The following is a 19,750-nucleotide window of genomic DNA, read 5'->3' on the forward strand; positions in this document are numbered from 1 at the left end:
GTGATTTGACAGTGCATTATTTTAGTCATTTAATGCACTGACATTTATTGAATAAAATGTAAACTGCATTTTGATAGTACTCTGGTCACAAATCAATCATGTGAAAGTTCGTTTTGATAATTTAATTCAGACATGAATTCCTGAACTACAAGACAAAAAACAAATGTTTTATGAAGTTGTAGGGAAGAGTGTTTAAAAAAAAACGTTTTTTGTAGCTGCCCTGAACAGAAATATACTGAATGTGTTATACTGTCCAAGAAAATCTCACTTTCAAAAGTTAATATTGTTAACTCAAACCCAAATAAGGTGTTTGTAATAGGGGCTCCTGAGTGGCGCAGCACTGCATCTCAGTGCTAGAGGCGTCATTACAGACCCTGGTTCGATTCCAGGCTGTGTCACAACCGGCCGTGATTGAGAGTGCCAATTGGCCCAGCGTCGTTAGGGTTTGGCCAGGGTAGGCCGTCATTGTAAATAAGAATTTGTTCTTAACTGATGTGCCTAGTTAAATAAAAATGTTTTAAAAAAAAGAATAAACATGGCAATGAATGTGGACATTAATAAATGCATTTGTATAGCTTCCAAAATCTTTTTTTACAATGGTGGGGGAGGTACAACTTCCATCTGCTTTGATTGGTCAATTTGGACTGCGAGAGGCTGTATTTGACAAGACATTTCCTCAATAAGAACCATGAGAGATGATGGCGTTAGGCCATTCTCTGAGCCAGTCTTAGAAGGCGTTTCTTCTCTGGATGTACTTGGTGTGTCTTCAGCTTTGTTTTCTAGGCCTTCTGAATTGATGGACTCATCCTCCACTTGAGCCTCAGACCACAAGGCCCTAACAATAGAGGTCCAGGCTGTCTGAGTAACTCCACTGTCCTCTTTTTCTTGTATTGATCGATTCATCTCTTTATCATCATCAACCCTCCTATTTTGCTCCACAGCTTTTGTCCATTTCTCCTCTTCCACCTTGTCTTCTTCCTCTGGATTGTGGGCTGTTAGCAGATCCAGGGTGACACTCTGTAGGATGGGGAGCATTAACACAACATGCTCAATGTCATACTCCGGATTCAAATGACTGGTGCAGGACAACCCATGGGTGTTAAAAGGATTAACATGGGCACCACCCATAAGCAGTGATTATCAACTGTTGGTCCAGCCTCACTATCTGCAGGGCAATGTGAAATGGAAACACCAGGCATTGGTTGCACTGTACCTTGATGGTGCTTAGCATGACTCCTAGAACATCGCTTCCTTGGTATGACTGGTGCAGGCCGAACTCCCCTCTCAGAGAATGGAACAATCTGTTCATCACTCTCTTCACCTGGAGGGAACACACGAAAACCATTGAAACGATCACTGATCAGAGAGAGGTAGGAATGAGAGCAATATAGAAGGTGGAAGTCCATTTCTCTTGGTGTTGCTCATTGGAGTAGTTTGTTAGAGCAAAGGTAGATTTTTTAAATTTATTTAAACCCCCCCACGCAAAGTCTGCTTTCTCTACTCCTGTAGTTCTTCACACTGGTCCTGGGGACGTTTTAGTTTTTGCCCAAGCACTAAACACCTGATTCCACTAATTAAAGGTTTGATGAGGTGATTAGTGGAATCAGATGTATAGTGCTAGGGACAAACTAAAATGGTGGGTCCCCAGGACCAGGATTAAGAAACACTACTCCAATCATGTACGGACTAGTCTGAGGTGAATGTTGGAACACTCACCTGTTCTGCCATTGCATCCTGACTGGGCTGCTGGGCATGCCTCTTCTCCTGCTCAACCAATAGCATTTCTAGCTGCTTCCTGGAGGTCTCTGCCCTGCTCTGTGCTGCCATATACTAAGAGCGAGAGAGCATTGGAATTCAACTTGTTTGAATCGTTTACATTTCCTAATGTTTAGGGAGTGTGCACACTCAGTATGTCCTTCACCTGTTCCTGTAGTTCTGACAGTGTCCTGGCCAGAATGTCTCTCTGCTGTGTGATTTCTGCTAGCTCACGGCTATGTAGTTCCTTCTCATACCCACCCTGCTGCCAGTCCACATCCAGCACCACCTTTAGATAAACACGTTTAAAGCCTGCAGGTTTAATGCTTTACATAATGTTAAGCATTATTATATGCAAATAATTATTAATAATAATGTTGTGTATGTAGCAACATTTCAACTGATATGGCTGGTATTTAGTCTGGATCATGTGTGTGTGTGTGTGTGTGTGTGTGTGTGTGTGTGTGTGTGTGTGTGTGTGTGTGTGTGTGTATACCTGTTCCCCCTGCTCTACTTCTCCTCGCCTGGCCCCCTGCTCTACTTCTCCTCGCCTGGCCCCCTGCTCTACTTCTCCTCGCCTGGCCCCCTGCTCTACTTCTCCTCGCCTGGCCCCCTGCTCTACTTCTCCTCGCCTGGCCCTCAGGTGGTCAGTTTCCCTCTGGCTGCTCCTCCTCGCCTCCTCCACTTCCTCAGACAGATGCTGATGCTCACACTGCCACCTCCTCTTCCTCTCCAACAGCATCTGACAGAGACCGACAGTGTTACAAGACCAAAGTCCAATTCTCCCCCTTCTCTTCTGTGAAGTGTGATGGGGACTCTGACAGAGGTTATACCTCTTCCCACTCAATGAATTAAAAACATTGGATTAGTATAAATGAGGGGGAGTGAGTGAAAGGGAGCACACTTTGGGAACAAGGGGTATATTCAGAAATGGGTAAGTGTACTGTATTCTGTAAAATAAATGTCAAGGGATTATTTTTTATACCAAACAGTTATTAGAAGAATACTGGCACCATGTGGGACAGTGGTATTGCAGCCTGATAATACCCATTGGTTCAGCCTGCTCGTCTCCACAGACACACACCTTGTCCAGGTTGCCTTTCCCAGCCCTCAGGCCCTGTAGCTCCTCCTCCGTGTTGGCGATTCTCAGCTGCATCTCTTTACGTTTCAGTTTCTCTGTACGCCACTGGGCCTGCGCCCTCCCCTCTCCCTTCCTTAGCCCTGTACGCGCACACCCACACACCTCTTTAGTTAGCATGGTGTAATGACCCAATAGAACATTCCCAAAAGTTTAAACCCTGCCCACCAGGCACGCTGGACACAACTCAAAAGATATTCAAAATTGTGTAGTCTCTCTAATAAACGGATCCAAGTGCAGTGGTTCTGCCAGTCCTGTACCTTCTACTAGTCTCTCTAATGAGTCGAACTGAGTAGAGTGGCTCTCCCTGTCTTGCAGGGCTTGGCTGAGCTGGGTCTGCAGGTCAGAGACAGAGCACTGCAGAGAGGAGGACTCCAGCTGAAGCTTGGAGACCAGGGTGGAGGAGGCGGCTAGGTACTCTGTCAGGTGCGGCTGAGATGGAGAGAGGTGGGGGGAGGGACTTAAGTATGTGTGCATGTGTGTCTATGAGACTCTCTCTCTTGCTCTGTGTGAGTGTAGTAAGTTTCCTCTGCTCTTTCCTACCTTGTCCTGCTCTGCTTCCAGCAGGCTGGTCTGGTCCTGTTGGTTGCTGGTCTTCAGCACATCTTTCCTCTGTTCCAACAGTAAAGCACTCTGCTCCATACACCTGTCACACACACACCATCTTTTTTTTTTTTATATCTCAGGATGTCTACAGATTCACATTCTATCTTCCCATTGTTTTATTTGCTTGGAAATACTGTGTAACTTTACCCTAGCATTCACAGCGGCTAAGAAATGCATTGCCATTAATTGGAAGGCTGGTTATCCTCCCACAATGGGAAGACAGAAATGCCATGACCCACTACATTTGATTTATTAACAGATTAAGAGTATACCAGGCGGCTTTCATAAGGTGTGGAGGCCTTGTATTGAATACCATAAGACAAAAGGAGTCTGTATTGAAAACATACCCATGTCAGGGTGGATACCTCTTTAGGCCGCTCTGTCTTGGCCCTGGGGGTCTACCGTCCTGTGGATTGTCTGCATAATACTGCATGAATCAGGCCTTCATGGTCAAATTGCTGCAAAGAAACCACTACTAAAGGACACCAATAAGAAGAAGAGACTTGCTTGGGCCACGAGCAATGGACATTAGACCGGTGGATATCTGTCCTTTGGTCTGATGAGTCCAAATTTGAGATTTTTGGTTCCAACCACCGTGTCTTTGTGAGATGCAGAGTAGGTGAACGGATGATCTCCACGTGTGGTTCCCACCGTGAAGCATGGAGGAGGAGGTGTGATGGTGCTTTGCTGGTGACACTCTCAATGATTTATTTAGAATTCAAGGCACACTTAACCAGCATGGCTACCACAACATTCTGCAGTGATACACCATCCCATCCGGTTTGCGCTTAATAGGTCTATCATTTGTTTTTCAACAGGACAATGACCGAAAACACACCTCCAGGCTGTGTAAGGGCTATTTGACCAATAAGGAGAGTGATAAGTGCTGCATCAGATGACCTGGCCTCCACAATCACCCGACCTCAACCCAATTGAGATGGTTTGGGATGAGTTGGACCGCAGAGTGAAGGAAAAGCAGCCAACAAGTGCTCAGAATGTGGGAACTGTTTCAAGACTGTTGAAAAAGCATTTCTCATGAAGCTGGTTGAGCGAATGCAAAGAGTGTAAAAAGTTGTCATCAAGGCAGTAGCTACTTTGAAGAACCTCAAATATAAAATATATTTTGATTTGTTTAACACTCTTTTGGTTACTACATGATTCCATGTGTTATTTCATAGTTTTGATGTCTTCACTATTATTCTACAATGTAGAAAATAGTAACAATAAAAGAAAAACCCTTGAATGAGTAGGTGTGTCAACTTTTGACTGGTACTGTATATATATATATATATTTTTCAATCTACAGAACCCATTGAACAAGCACACACACACAGTACAGTACTGTACACACACCTCTGGTTCTGCTCGAGGAGTTCTCTGATCTTCCAGTTCTGCTCCTCCACTCGGGTGCTCTTCTTCAGAACCACCTCCTTTAGAAACAAGTTCTCCTGTGGAACCCAAATGGAGAAGTTATGTCGTTCCATGCAATGGTCAATGCCTATCAGGAAATTGCTTTCACCCGTCCTATTTTCCTCACACCAGTGCAGTTGAAGGACGGTAGACCAGACCAGTGCAGTTGAAGGACAGTAGACCAGACAAGGAGGAGGACACTGTAGATTAGTGGGACAGTTGACTGACCTGGGTGATTCTCTGGATGTTGTGCAGGCTCATGGCTGTTTCCATGGACACCGAGGACAGACCCAGAGAGTTGCCGCCACCATGCTTCTGGAGCTCATCCACCTAGTATAAAATATGGTAACATGACTTAAACCTGATACAATGCTTTATTACAAGCATGTATGAGGCTAAGAGCCCTTATAATGTCTCAGTTTGACAGGATCATTATGAGATTAAAAGAAGTTATGAGGAGGTCATACATACTTACGCAAAACAATGCAATACAAGAAAGTGTTACCAGAACTACAAACAAGTCCACTGCTGACCTTGGAGACCAACAGATTGATTTTATCTGCCACTTTCCCCACAGCCTGTTCGATCTCAGTGTTGTGCTGTCGCACCTCCGTCATCAAGAAGGAAGTGACATCACTAGGTGCTAGACAGGTCAAATGTTGTTTTAGATAAAAGGTTGAAAACAAATGAAAACATATTACAATAGTATGTCTGCCATACTGCACTTAGACAAGGTGACAGTGAAAATGGTATTTCCATTACCCTGGTATGAAACTGCATGATGAGGGTGGAACTGGCCAAGGTAGGACAGACCAAAGGCAGACTGAAAGGATGGGTACGGCTGTGAATGGAGTCGTAACAAAGTACTTTGTTAAATGGGGGGGGGGGGGGGAATAAGCATATTGGATAATTTCAAATTTCCCTTTTGGAGATCAATATTGATTATTCAATTCAAATTCAATACCTGGAAGGCATGACTGCTTCCACCACAGTCCACAGCCTGTGGGACCACTGTCTCCATAAACACTGGTTGCTGGGCAGCAGTTGGCACAACGACCTCAGGCACTGAAACAGAAAATATAACCCTGAATATAAGCAAATGACTGGTGGATCTACCAAACATATGGGCATAAATGGACACTGAACTAGAGGTCTTACCTGCATGGACAGGGGGTGCAGCTGACATCTGAACTGGCTGGGGGAGCAGACAGTGATGTGAAGGGTGAGATTCACTTAGGTCCTGCAGGGTGACACAGATACAGAAGAATATTAACAGGTCAGTGGCACTGTCATGGGTGTCAAACATGACAAAGGTTCGTAGGTCGTACTCCTTTTCCAGCATACTTGGCAAACAGGTTCCAAAGTAAAAGAAAAAGTATTGACTTGGTCAAAAACTGGAATTGTGGGAATGCAAATGTTGAATTTCCATACAGAACAGAAGGTGCACACACACACAGACTCACTATGGAGCCCACCTCTGTCTTGGAGTCACTGTGGTCTGGCTGGGCGGGGATGGCTCCTGTTGGGAAGGGCAGGATGGGCTGACCCATCTTGGCCATATGAGAGATCAACTTGGCTTTGGCTGTATCCAGCTGCTGTATGTATGATAATACTGTTTGAGAAAGATTGTGTCTGTTTGACTGAGTGAGTGAGTGCGAGAGTTTGTGCGTAAATGTGAGTGAAAGTGTGCGTGTAAGCATGCAAAGAAGTTAAACTAAATGAAAATAACACTCACCATCAGTTGCTCGTTTCTTGAATTGGATTTGACATTCAGAGGCTTTCCCCTGTTGGCAGAAAAGTCAGTTAACCTGCCATCTGACGACCAAATAAAAAACCCTCCTGACTCCCCCACTGAGGAACAGTGGAGGTAGTGGTACATACCTGGGCTCTGCTGGGATAGAGGTGGGGGGCTGAGACTGAGGGGACATCCCAAAGCCCAGACTGTCCACACTTGGGGAGGGGGAGTTGGTGGTTAATCCCCCACTCTGTCGCTCCGACCCACTGTCCTTAGCAAACTTCACCTAAATACACCCCACAGAGTTAGAACATCTAGACAGCCATCTTTGGCCAATTACGCCCTCTAGCTTCGGTACACAAACAGTTTCACATGGCTACAGTAAGATACTGTTTGATGTTTGAAACTGAATGTGTGTGTGTGTGTGTGCGCCCACCCGGCGGATCTCCACATTGTAGACCAGTGTGCTGGAGGAGGGGACGCGGTTGGGGATGCCCTTTGACCCATAGCCTAGAGTGGGGGGCACAATATGGAGGCGACGCCCAGTTTTCTGCATCCCTAACATCCCGTCCTCCAATCCCTAAAGAGAGAGAGAGATAGGAGAGAGAGAGCGAGAGAAACATCACATTCTTCTAGATTTGTTTTTTTCTGTAAGCATTAAAGTTGCCTCACTATGTGTGGTGATGTCATATTGCTGAGTTGACCACTACACCAGTGGAGGCTGGTGGAAAGAGGTATAGGAGGATGGGCTCATTGTAATGGCTGGAATGGAATAAATGGAAAGGAGTCAAACAGGTGGTTTCCATATGTTCCATTCCAGCCATTACATTGAGCCTGTCTTCCTCTAGTTCCTCCCACCAGCCTGCTCTACAACCTACCTTAATGACTTTACCAGTGCCAAGTTTCACTCTCAGCAGCTTGTCTTTGCCCACGTTGGAGTCAAACATCTGACACACAGAAAACAATAGAATATATTCAGCTGAATGGTGATTAAATTGGCATTGACATGCACTGTGAAGAGGATAAGTGAGTGAGTGAGAGAAAGCGAGAAATAGGACAGTCACACAAACCCATTCACTGGAAGAAAAAAAAACTACAATTCTTGTTTTAAAATCCATGCCATACATTTAGACTCTCTCCAGACAATAGTAAACAAGATGGGAGAGAGTTCAGGGTTAAGTGCTCAAGGAAGAGAAAAGTGGGTGGAGACAACAATGTTCTATTAAACGTCACTTCGAAGAAGTAAATCTAAAGATTTATCTAGGCCTCGTCTATTCCTCTCTGATAAAACAGAGAGTCAGCCTTATCTGGGCCTCTTGAAAGCACATAGACATTCCCAACAGAGGGGAGATGGATTTTTCCAAAAACTCTATTGCTTGCTGCATATGTTTATGTGATATACACAGCTATTTTTTTAATCATGAATTATATACATTATGGCCGCTGATTCATGATAACTCGATCATAACCCAAAATACAAGGTTGTAAGCTATGTCATAAACATACATTAATGTACAGCTTCAAATTGTCTAGAAACGAGTCCTTTTTTTTATTTTTTCCCCCCTTATAGTAGCTATAATTTGGTGGTTAAATTTCACCAGCCCCATCCCTCCGTTCTATAGCATTTAGTGGTTTTGTCAATGAAGACCCATTTTTATTTATTTTTATTTTATTTTACCTTTATTTAACTAGGCAAGTCAGTTAAGAACAAATTCTTATTTTCAATGACTGCCTAGGAACAGTGGGTTAACTGCCTTGTTCAGGGGCAGAATGACAGATATGTACCTTGTCAGCTCGGGGATTCGATCTTGCAACCTTTCGATTACTAGTCCAACGCTCTAACCACTAGGCTACGCTGCCACCCCATGTGCACAATGTTGCCCTGTAAAGGTAAAACCATGCTTTACAATTGGTTAGAATCCATGTTTCACGATTTGTTACGATCACATAGGGATCTCAACATCGTACCATGTTGACTCAAACTGAAATGGTCTCGAACTGACTGATAATGTTTTCACCTTTGGTCTCGGTTTAGATATTGCCGCCTCCGGCAGTCTGCTGTCTGAGGAGCACTTCCTGGATGTGTTCACTGAGCCAGTAGCCATTCCATGTGGACAACGTCTGCATGGCCTGTATCAAGGAGTACTGGGATACTAGTGACCTTTGCCGGCGTCCCATGTGTTTGGAGAAATTTGACAGGAAACCGGAGTTTTGCATCAATACTCTCATTTCTGAGATGGCTATTCAGTTCAGGAAGTCAGTTCAAGGGAAAGCCACCAGCCTAGACCAAGGACCTCACCCAAGGCCCAGCCCAAAGCCCTGCTCAACCCCTAGAAGTTTCCTGTGACATCTGTACTGGGACAACGCTCAAGTCCCTGAAGTCCTGCCTGGTGTCTGACATCTTTCCGTGAGACTCACTTGGAGTCTCAGAGAGTCACCGGTTTAAAGAGACAAGCTGATCGACCCTGTGGAGAACCTGGAAGACAGGATGCGTAAGAAGCACGAGAAACTCCTGGATCTGTTCTGTTGAAGTGACAAGACATGTCTGTGTGTGTGTTTTGCTTGAAAACAGACCACATGACACTGTCCCTCTAGAGAAGAGTATAGAGAGAAAATGGCTAAACTAGGAAAGGTTATGGCAGAGGTAGACCAGAAGATGCTTACAAGATAGAGTAAGGTTGAGGAGATGAAACACTCAGATCTCAGCAAGAGAAACAGAAAGAGAGAGACAATGTGCAGGTCTTCACTGCTCTGGTGCGCTCCATTGAGAGAAGCCAGGTAGAAATCATTGAGGTGATTGAGGAGAGGCAGAAAGCAGCAGAGGCAAGCTGAAGGGCTCATTAAAGAGCTGGAGCAGGAAATCGCTGAGCTACAGAGGAGAAGCAATGAGCTGAAGCAGCTCTCACACACTGAGGGCCACCTTCAACTCCTCCAGAGCTTCCCATCCCTGTGCAGCCCTCCACCCACCAAGGACTGGTCTGAGATCAGTGTTCACAGTGATCTGTGTCTGGGGACTGTGAGGAGAGCTGTGTCTCAGCTGGAGGAGACACTTATGAGTGAAGTGAAGAGGTTTGGTGATGTTGAGCTGGAGGGTATTCAGCAGTAGAGGTGACCCTGGACCCTGATACAGCACTTCCTTACCTCATTCTGTCTAGGATGGGAAGCAAATGAAAAACAGAGGCAAAGAACATGATCTCCCAAACTACCCAGAGAGGTTTGATTATTTTGTCAATGTCCTTGGAATTGAAGGCTTCTCTTCAGGGAGATTTTACTATGAGGTTATGGTTACGGGCAATACTGAGTAAGATTTAGGAGTAGCCAGTGAGTCTGTCAACAGGAAGAGGGATATAAAACTAAGGCCTCAGAATGGATACTGGACAATGCAGAGGTATGGGTGTGAGTACAAAGCCAGTGACACCTACCCTGTCCCCATCTTTCTGAGAGACACACCACAGAAGTTGGGGGTGTTTATGGAGTGTGAGGAGGGTCAGGTCTCCTTTTATGATGTGGGGACCTGGTCTCATATCTACTCTTTCACTGACTGCAACTTCAGAGACGCTCTATCCATACCTTGGCCCAAATCCTAATCCTGATGGTGAAATCTTCCCTCTGATCATCTCTACATTCAAAGTCACAGACTCTTAAATTCCCAAATTGTACAATGGAGTGGTTATTCTCATTATTATCATGTCTGTTTGACATGACGAGTATAAGACCATACTAGGCTAAGCTACTGGTCAGAAAGTTTGCGTCATAATTTCTGCCAGCACGATGCTCATTAGGGAAACTAATGAGCACTGTACGAGGAAGGGTGCATTGGGAAAATATAGGATCCAGCATCTAGAATGTCAGTATATTGTCAATGTTTGAATATCTTCTGATCTTTTGTATTTCAAAATAAATAAATTATAAAGCCACAAATCAAATTGCCCAATGCGCTGAGCTTTTCTGAGCCTTTATTCATTTTGTCAGAACCAGTTGATTTTCTCTGAATACAGCAGTTATTTTGGCTGTATTCTGAGTTATTTGTCACCTGTCCGATGTTGTGGTTCTGTAGAAGCCAGCCTGTGAAGGTCACCTCTACCGTGTCACCATAGTCCACCGCCTGTCCCTCTCCTAACAGCAGGTCCTGGGTCAGTAGTGTATCTACTGTGGTCTCACTGTTCCATCTGGCCACACACAGCTGTAATGGTGGGTAAAGGTTTAAACATTAAAAAAAGTCTATGGATTTTTACTGTGTGCAAATAACTCAATACAAACTATCCATCCATCTGTTTTTCCAGCGCCATATATAGAGATCTATATACACTGTGTACAAATCATTATGCACACATGAATCCAGGTGACAGCTAAGATTCCTTATTGATGTCACTTGTTAAATCCTCTTCAAATCAGTGTAGATGAAGGGGAGGAGACATGTTAAAGAAGGATTTTTAAGCCTTGAGACAAGTTAAGTGCATTTGAACGGGGTATGGTTGTAGGTGCCAGACGCACCGGTTTGTGTCAAAAATTGCAATGCTGCTGGGTTTTTCATGCTCAACAGTTTCCTGTGAATGGTCCACCACCCAAAGGACATCTAGCCAACTTGACACAACTGTGGGAAGCATTGGAGTCAACATGGGCCAGCATCCCTGTGGAACGCTTTTGACACCTTGTAGAGTTCATGCCCTGATGAATTGAGGCTGTTTTGAGGGTCAAAGGGGGTGGGGTGCAACTCAATATTAGGAAAGTGTTCTTAATGTTTTGTACACTCCGTGTATATCTGTCTAGTATGAGAAAAAAATTACATCCGTCGTTCACCTCTTTGCAAAAGTCCACTCCAGCTTTCTCAGAGTCAAACATCAGGGACCAGTTGTGCCTCTGGTCATCGTAGAATGTTCCATAGTTACCTGGCTGAACCTGAGAAGTTAAAACTGATATAGTCTAGTTAAAACACACCACACAGTTAAAACTGCACAAGCATGTACACATCATGGGAAGATGTACTACTCACTGTGAAGCTGAATCCTAGATGGATCTTGGCAGTTGTGATTGGTTTCTGTTGGCTGCCATAAAGCAGGATCATGTACTGAAGAAAACAATCAAGACGAGATGAAGCAGACAGACAAATGACTGGGCAAACACAAACTTGATGTGTGCATGAACAGAATAAACTTGGGTCCCACTTTACAATAACAAGTATTTATGTGGTAGTTACAAAGGCAGGTTTATATTGTTTTACACAACCTTTTTATGCAATATTTTGTATCACTTTTCCACCTTTTGGTTATGATCAAGTGTAGTAGATTTGTAAACAAACGCAATTTAAAATGTGGCTAAAACTCTTGCCATAGATTTATTACTGTATCAAGACAAATTAAAACAATTTATCATGAGCCCTTTTCACTCTACACTAAAACAGCCTAGAGTATCTCAAGATCATACAATTAACTGAGTCACATATTTCTTATTAAGTGGTTAGAGCAGAATACATGACCCTGCATTAATTGAGTTGGAAAATCATATGATTAAATGTAAACAGTGCATGGCTTTGGGCGGCGCTCACAAGCACCTCAAATGTTCTACTTCTTGAGTTCCGGCACCTCTTATAGAATATTCACTTAAAAAAACATTGCAGAGTTCCAGCACCTAAATAAAAACAGCACTCAAAATGAGTACCAGCACCCATTTCAGTCCAAGCACTGAATGTAAAGAGATGGAGACTTCCTCTTCACATCACCTGGAGTGTGTTTATTCTTAATGGAAACCAGTTTTACATATCCTTCACAGCTCAAGTACCTCTCTGGTTGGATGATTTCCCAGGATAGCAGCTCCCACCTTCCCCTGTTTTGTGTACTGGCCATTCACACTGCAAACACAAAACCATGATGACAAGATCAAACAGGACCTGTGAACACAACAACAAACACACACGCATATTCTCTCACGCACGCGCCACCTCAAGCACACTAATAATGGACATACTCACATACACATTCAACTCTGAGAGAGACATATCAACTCTATCTAGTGATATGGATTTCAGGTGCTTGTTGGTGGACATACTCACAAGTGGAATGCATGAACAGCAGTAGCCAAAAGGACAGAAGGAGTTGGTGCAGGCTTTTGAGGAGATGGGCCTTTGAAAACGCACACAGAGTTAACAAAAAACACGCAGACCATATTCAAACACTTCCATAACGTGAACTTTTGCACCAATCCATTAATGGATGTATTGGAAGAAATGCATTAGCGTTTACATGTGGTCTGAAGTCTGTTTAAACTTTACAAGCCACAATACTGAAGAAATGCATCCTTCCTGCTGTCTAGAGGAGTCATAACTTTCATCTATCCAATCATGTCGGATCAGTATTTACGTCAAAGGGAGGAAGGAAGGACGGAATGGATTTCACTAGTGTTTAAACAGGGCCTCAGACTTGTCTTACTCAGAGCGGTGGGGGTTTTCTTCGGCTGTTTGGGGGCTCTGAACTGGAAGGACTCGTTGCCCTGACTGGCAGCCTGATCCAGATCAAAGAGAGAGGCTAGCTTTGCTCTGTCAACACACAAACAAACACAATGATACTGTATATGGGTAATTCCAAAATATCAGAATTGCACTGAAACTAATAAAATGTATGCCAAACAAAAACCATTGAATGAAAAAGTTTAACAAACCATACAACTATGCAAGGAATACTTTTTACAGAAACATATTTACTGGAAGAACTAGGCAGATTCAAAGTTTTGTAAAAAAAAATGTTTTTAATGCATCCACGTTTTTCCAAAACTCACATACCTTTTCACATTTAGTTGTGTCAACAGTCTGAATTTAATTTATTACATTTAGAAAAAAAAAAGTGTCACTGGCCTACACACAATACCCCATAATGGCAAAGTGGAATGATGTTTTTCCAAATGAATAAAAAGTTTGAGTCAATAACAACGTCTTGAGTCAATAAGAAATCAACCCCTTTGTCATGGCAAGCCTAGAGTTCAGGAGTAAGAACTTGCTTAGCAAGTCATAATAAATTGCATGGACTCACTGTGTGAAATAATAGTGTTTGACATGATTTTTTAATGACTACCTCATCTCTGTACCCTACACATAAAACTATCTGTAAAGTCCCTCAGTCAAGCAGTGAGGTTTTCCAATGCCTCGCAAAGAAAGGCAGCTATTGGTAATGGTAAAAAACAAACATTGAATATCCCTTTCAGCATGGTGAAGTTATTAATTACACTTTGGATGGTATATCAATACACCCAGTCACTACAAAAATACAGGCGTCCTTACTAACTCCGTTGCTTGAGAGGAAGGAAACTGCTCAGGGATTTCCCCATGAGGCCAATGGTGACTTAAAAACAGTTAGAGGTTACTCCACAATACTAACCTAATTGACAGAGTGAAAAGAGAGAAATCTGTACAAAACATGTATCCTGTTTGCAATAAGACACTAAAGTAAAAGCGCAGAGATTTTGGCAAAGAAATTAACTTTATGTCCTGAATACAAAGCATTATTTTTAGGGCAAATCCAACAACACGTCACTGAGTACTACTTCATATTTTCAAGCATTGTGGTGGCTGCATCATGTTGGCTAGAGGAAAACCGGGTTCAGTCTGCTTTTCAACAGACACTGGGAAACAAATTCACCTTTCAGCATGACAATGACTTAAAACACAAGGCCAAATACAGACTGGAGTTGCTTACCAAGATGACATTGAATGTTCCTGAGTGGACTAGTTACAGTTCTGACTTAAATCGGATTGAAAATCTATGGCAAGACTTGAAAATGGCTGTCTAGCAATGATTTATATTTAACTAGGCAAGTCAGTTAAGAACAAATTCTTATTTACAATGATGGCCTACCCCGGCCAAAACCGGACGATGCTGGGCCAATTGTGCACTGCCCTAGGGGACTCCCAATCATGGACGGATGTGATGCAGCCTGGATTCGAACCAGATACTGCAGTGACGCCTCTTGCACTGAGATGCAGCGTCTTAAACCACTGCGCAACTTTGGAGCCCAACTTGACAGAGCTTGAAGAATTTGAAAAATTCTAATGTGCAAATGTTGTACAATTAAGGTGTGCAAAGCTCTTAGATACTTACCCAGAAAGACTGGTGTTCAACCTCCCCAAGTTCTCTCACGTCACCCCGCTCCTCCGCACACTCCACTGGCTTCCAGTTGAAGCTCGCATCTGCTACAAGACCATGGTGCTTGCCTACGGAGCTGTGAGGGGAACGGCACCTCCGTACCTTCAGGCTCTGATCAATCCCTACACCCAAACAAGGGCACTGCGTTCATCCACCTCTGGCCTGCTGGCCCCCCTACCTCTGTGGAAGCACAGTTCCCGCTCAGCCCAGTCAAAACTGTTTGCTGCTCTGGCACCCCAATGGTGGAACAAGCTCCCTCACGACGCCAGGACAGCGGAGTCAATCACCACCTTCCGGAGACACCTGAAACCCCACCTCTTTAAGGAATACCTGGGATAGGATAATGTAATCCTTCTAACCCCCCCCCCAAAAAAAGATATAGCTGTACTATTGTAAAGTGGTTGTTCCACTGGATATCATAAGGTGAATGCACCAATTTGAAAGTCGCTCTGATAAGAGCGTCTGCTAAATGACGTAAATGTAAGACTCACAGCTGTTAAATCCATTTTAATCCCACTTTGTAACAACAAAATGTGGAAAACATCAAGAGGTGTGAATACTTTCTGAAGGCCCTGTGTGTGTTTATTATAATTTTTTACATTTTGTATTTTACCCCCTCTTTCTCCACAATTTTGTGATATTCAATTGTGATCTTGTCTCATTGCTGCAACTCCCCAATGGGCAAGGGAGAGGCGAAGGTTGAGTCCTCCGAAGCATGACCCCGCCTAACTGCACTACTTAACACCCGCCCGCTTAACCCAGAAGCCAGCCACACCAATGTGTTGGAGGAAACACTGTTCAACTGACAACCGAAAGTCAGCCTGCAGGCACCTGGCCCACCACAAGGAGTAGCTAAAGCGAGATGAGTCAAGTAAAGCCCCCAAGGCCAATCCCGGACGCTGGGCCAATTGTGCGCAACCCTATGGGACTCCCGGTCACGGCCAGTTATGACACAGACTGGGATCGAACCCGGGTCTGTAGTTATGCCTCAAGCACTGCCTTAGACCGCTGTGCCACTCAGGATGCCTGTATGTGTATTTTCAGTAACAGAATTTCAAGGCACAAGGCAATGTTTCTTAAACTTACAGAAGGCAGAATAATTTCACCAAAACTAAATAGAAGTGTTGATATTAGTTGGCAGGGGTCTTCACTTCAACATTGTGTTTTGATGCATTTCTAATACCGTTTGACTTTTTCCTGGTAGATGTTGTCTGAGACCCCTTTTCCATCTGTTTGACCACAAATCAAAGTCTTTCCTAATTCAATTTTTTTGGGATGGATAATGGTTGAAAAATGCACAAGTATGCCTTAACTTCTCAAAACGAGTCTCTTAGCTTTCATTTGACATTCTCCTATGAACTTCACGTTGGTACTCATGGACATGTTGGTGCTCATGGGTCCATTAAGACATGTTGGTGCCCATGGACATGCTGTTGCTCATGGGCCCATTAAGACATGCTGTTGCTCATGGGTCCATTAAGACATGCTGTTGCTCATGGGTCCATTAAGACATGCTGTTGCTCATGGGTCCATTAAGACATGATGTTGCTCATGGGTCCATTAAGACATGATGTTGCTCATGGGTCCATTAAGACATGATGTTGCTCATGGGTCCATTAAGACATGCTGGTGCTCATGGGTCCATTAAGACATGCTGGTGCTCATGGGTCCATGCTGGTGCTCATGGGCCCATTAATTTAAACCTCTTTGGGCTAGGGGGCAGTATTTTCACATCCGGATGAAAAGTGTGCCAAAAGTAAACTGTCTGCTACTCAGGCCCAGAAACTAGGATATGCATATTAATAGTAGATTTGGATAGAAAACAATCTGAAGTTTCTAAAACTGTTTGAATAATGTCTGTGAGTATAACAGAACTGATTTGGCAGGCGAAACCCCGAGCACAATCCACCCAGGGGGAAAAAATGTAGCTCAATCTGTTTCCCATTTGTTTTCTTTGGCAATCCCTTTTTAATAGAAATATGCTTGCAGTTCCTATGGCTTTCACTAGATGTCAACAGTCTTTAGAAATTGGTTGATGTTTTTCCTTTGAGAAATGAAGTGGCTCTACTCTCAGAAAGGAAAGGGCTAAGTGTACTTTTTTATTTTAGGCGCGCGACCTTGAACTCGCTCCACTTTCATTTTATCTGCTATTGAACACAGTATATTCCTTCTTAAATTTGATAGATTATTTACATTTTAAAATACCTAAAGTTGGATTAGGAAAGTTGTTTGAAATGTGTGGACAAAGTTTACAGGTAACTTATTAGATACTTTGTAGGCATGTTGGGCGAGATGGAACCGGTGTTTTTCTGAATCAAACACGCTAAGTAAATGAACATTTGGGGATATACGATGATGGCATCAACACATGGTTAAATACTTGTATTATGATTTGTATCATCACCATTCAGTCACTTAGAATTGTTTACATCCAAACAGATACTATCACGGCTTGCCTATCATCCTAACCTTACTTCCCAGGGTAGAGAGAAGAGACAGCATAGCTTTCTAGTTGTTTGATTAGGTGATTGATTCAATTTGCTCACATTACATTTCGATTAGAAGCCAATATTATCCAGAGCCCAGCATGAATGTTTGCATGAAAGTTAAGTTGAACAAGTATTTTCTGGTATAATGTGATGTGCTACAAGGCAATAGGCTGCAAATGAACAATGCAAACCATTTTCCACATATTCCAAAGATTAGAAAAGAGAAAAACACTACTTATATTCTTCAAAATATAACCTTTTCTCACCCTCTGTGCTAAATGCAATATAAAGTGCATTACTAGCAGGGAACATCCAACCCACATGACATAAACATGACATCCCCAGGCAAGCCTATCCACTCTATAGAGATCAGCATCCCATGACATCTATTAAACCCACCCGTGGTGGCCCCTTCCTCAAGAAAGCTAAAACATATTTTTAACTACAGCAGCACTCAAAGCAGTGAACCTTTGGTTAAATAAACTCAACACTCAACCAATGGACAAGCAGCCAGTCACCCCATCTTTACTTACCGGATAGGTTATCTCTAGTCTCACACTCCAGACATCTGTGCACAATAGCCTAGGGATGAGGTTAGGTTCTCTCTCAAAGAACACATGTACACAGAACATACTGACCCATGGAACTCCCACCACAGGTAGTCAGTATGCCACACTGCAGACATGGTCGCCAGTTTGTAGCTTCTGACAGAGGCCCTGTGCCAGATGAAGAAGACACCGAGAAGGGGAGGGCACGTAGGAGAGGAGCTGGCTGGCAAACAGATTGTGTGCCCTGCCAGATCTCTCTCTCATGGTCCCATACAGTTATGACAAGGGACCATATAGCAGTATGGTCCATGCTGCTATGGTGCTATACCAGAAAACATTGTTAGAAAGCATAGGTGGTCTAATTGGTATATTCCCATCCATTGCATAGGTGGGACAGGCTTCTCAGCCTCGCTCTGTCACATCCCAAGTAAGCGATAATCAACGAGGGGCTATGAGTTCATTATTTTCCAGAGTCCCTTGTTAATTATCCCTTACATAATCCATTGGTTTAAATTGAATAGTTTTTCTTTTAAAAGGAGGCCCTAGATGTTGATGTGGTGGCTTTTATTGCACTTCACTTGGAAATATTTGAAGGGAAACACTGTTGACACTTCTTGGAAGAACACGTATAGGCTAGTAGTAAGAAACATTTTACACCACATATTTTAGTGGAGGTTTGTTTAGCCTACCCAAGCTATGAGAGGCTCTCACACATTTCACCAAACGAGTTTCCCCAAATTCAATAATGCCACCTTTGACTGAGTCCATAGGGCACCACTGTTTCAACATAGCCACTTATCTCCAGACTCACATATTCTAGTTAAGATCTATCCAATGCACGTGGTTAAGGACTGCAAAACAATTTGGGAGAAAGATGAGATAAATATCTAAATCACTATTTAATTCTATACTATTTTTAGGCTTGCAGCACTACTTTTCAATTATTTTAATTGTTTTCATGCATCCCTAAATATAGTCTGTAGCCTAATAAACGTTGATACTGTTAGTTACATTGTAACACATTGTAAACGTTGTTTCTTTTTTAAAACAATGAAAGAACATTACTTTTCCCTCTTCTCAGTGTATGAAGAATGATCCAATCAAAAGACAATGCGCTTCGCATGCTAATAAAAAAACAACTGTACATGCATTTACTTTTTCTCTGTAAACTCACCCGCCTTTAGGCAACAGAAAATCCCCTTCTTGATAACCACAAAACATGTCTAGAAGTCTGTCGTACCCTTCGAATAGAAAAATACAGGGGTATTTTATGTCTAGCGAAACATCACACACAAACAACACGTTCAAGTGATAAACTTCAAACACGCCTCCATGTAGAATGGCCTCAACTGACTAGTCAACTTACTGTCGTAAAACGGCCCAGTAACCAATCAAACTCAAGCTCTGCAGTCGTAAAGCGTAAACACAACAACACGCTGGAGGAAATGTAGTCCTAGTCGAAGAAAGGAGTTTTTCAGTATTATTAGATTCACTCTCGAGATTGTCAAAGACCCCTAGGATAATCTGTTATAGCTACCGTAGGTGAGCATCTTGAACTGAGCAGGGCTGTTATCCGGTTTTTATGGATGTTATGGAAGTATTTCGTGAACGAGGGATCTGTCACGTATCCACTAGTTAGTTAATTAGCCACTGGTACTGCTCGAGAGGCTAGCTAGCCCATTCAAATACACTGTAAGCCACCTTCTCCATTCTCGGGAGCTAGAGGTTAGCTAACTAACTAAATGAAACTAACAGTCAGGTGAAATTGATGGCAGGTGTGGGGTAATTCTTGTAATTTATTGTCATGAATCTTGACCTGGAGGAAGCTCTGCAGGGGGTGGGTATAGTTTGTGGAACGTTCCAACAGGGATCTGTTCCAAAAACTTCGTAAAGTACAAAGTTGCCAACAAACAACGCATACAAAGAAGCCTGATCAA

The 19,750-nt window shown here is 43.2% G+C and overlaps 2 protein-coding genes across 14 annotated transcripts in view; one reads left to right on the forward strand and one right to left on the reverse strand.

Annotated features, from left to right (window-relative positions):
- Positions 1–107: 107 nt before the first annotated feature.
- fkbp15a (FKBP prolyl isomerase family member 15a) lies at positions 108–19,604 on the reverse strand. Of its 11 annotated transcripts, XM_045693308.1 has the most exons (28): positions 19,351–19,604; positions 19,180–19,266; positions 18,988–19,054; positions 13,070–13,176; positions 12,694–12,763; positions 12,423–12,492; positions 11,638–11,712; positions 11,445–11,543; positions 10,678–10,827; positions 7,523–7,591; positions 7,081–7,224; positions 6,791–6,930; positions 6,645–6,693; positions 6,373–6,504; positions 6,068–6,149; positions 5,874–5,974; positions 5,672–5,750; positions 5,443–5,552; positions 5,138–5,239; positions 4,853–4,947; positions 3,437–3,557; positions 3,154–3,325; positions 2,840–2,976; positions 2,252–2,497; positions 1,922–2,044; positions 1,717–1,830; positions 1,214–1,321; positions 108–1,017 (listed from the first exon to the last, which is right to left on the reverse strand). In XM_045693308.1, exons 3-28 carry the CDS (start codon positions 19,032–19,034, stop codon positions 592–594), a joined length of 3,168 nt encoding a protein of 1,055 aa, XP_045549264.1. In that variant the 5' UTR covers positions 19,035–19,054; positions 19,180–19,266; positions 19,351–19,604; the 3' UTR covers positions 108–591. The 11 variants fall into 11 exon arrangements, with proteins under 11 accessions (XP_045549264.1, XP_045549269.1, XP_045549265.1 ...); XM_045693313.1 differs by lacking the exons at positions 19,180–19,266; positions 19,351–19,604 and having other exon boundaries at positions 6,385–6,501; positions 18,988–19,146; XM_045693309.1 differs by lacking the exons at positions 19,180–19,266; positions 19,351–19,604 and having other exon boundaries at positions 6,373–6,501; positions 18,988–19,146.
- Positions 19,236–19,750, forward strand: part of ndor1 (NADPH dependent diflavin oxidoreductase 1) — a 10,402-nt gene continuing 9,887 nt past the window's right edge. The window contains exon 1 of one of the 3 annotated variants that reach the window (XM_014142274.2): positions 19,236–19,505. The gene's annotated coding sequence lies outside the window, so the exon portion shown is untranslated. Of the gene's footprint in view, positions 19,539–19,750 lie in introns of all 3 variants that reach the window. The other 2 variants (XM_014142292.2, NM_001140119.1) reach the window with 2 other exon arrangements.

Source organism: Salmo salar, chromosome ssa01 (genome assembly GCF_905237065.1).
Source record: "Salmo salar chromosome ssa01, Ssal_v3.1, whole genome shotgun sequence".
In the NCBI taxonomy this organism is placed as follows: domain Eukaryota; kingdom Metazoa; phylum Chordata; class Actinopteri; order Salmoniformes; family Salmonidae; genus Salmo; species Salmo salar.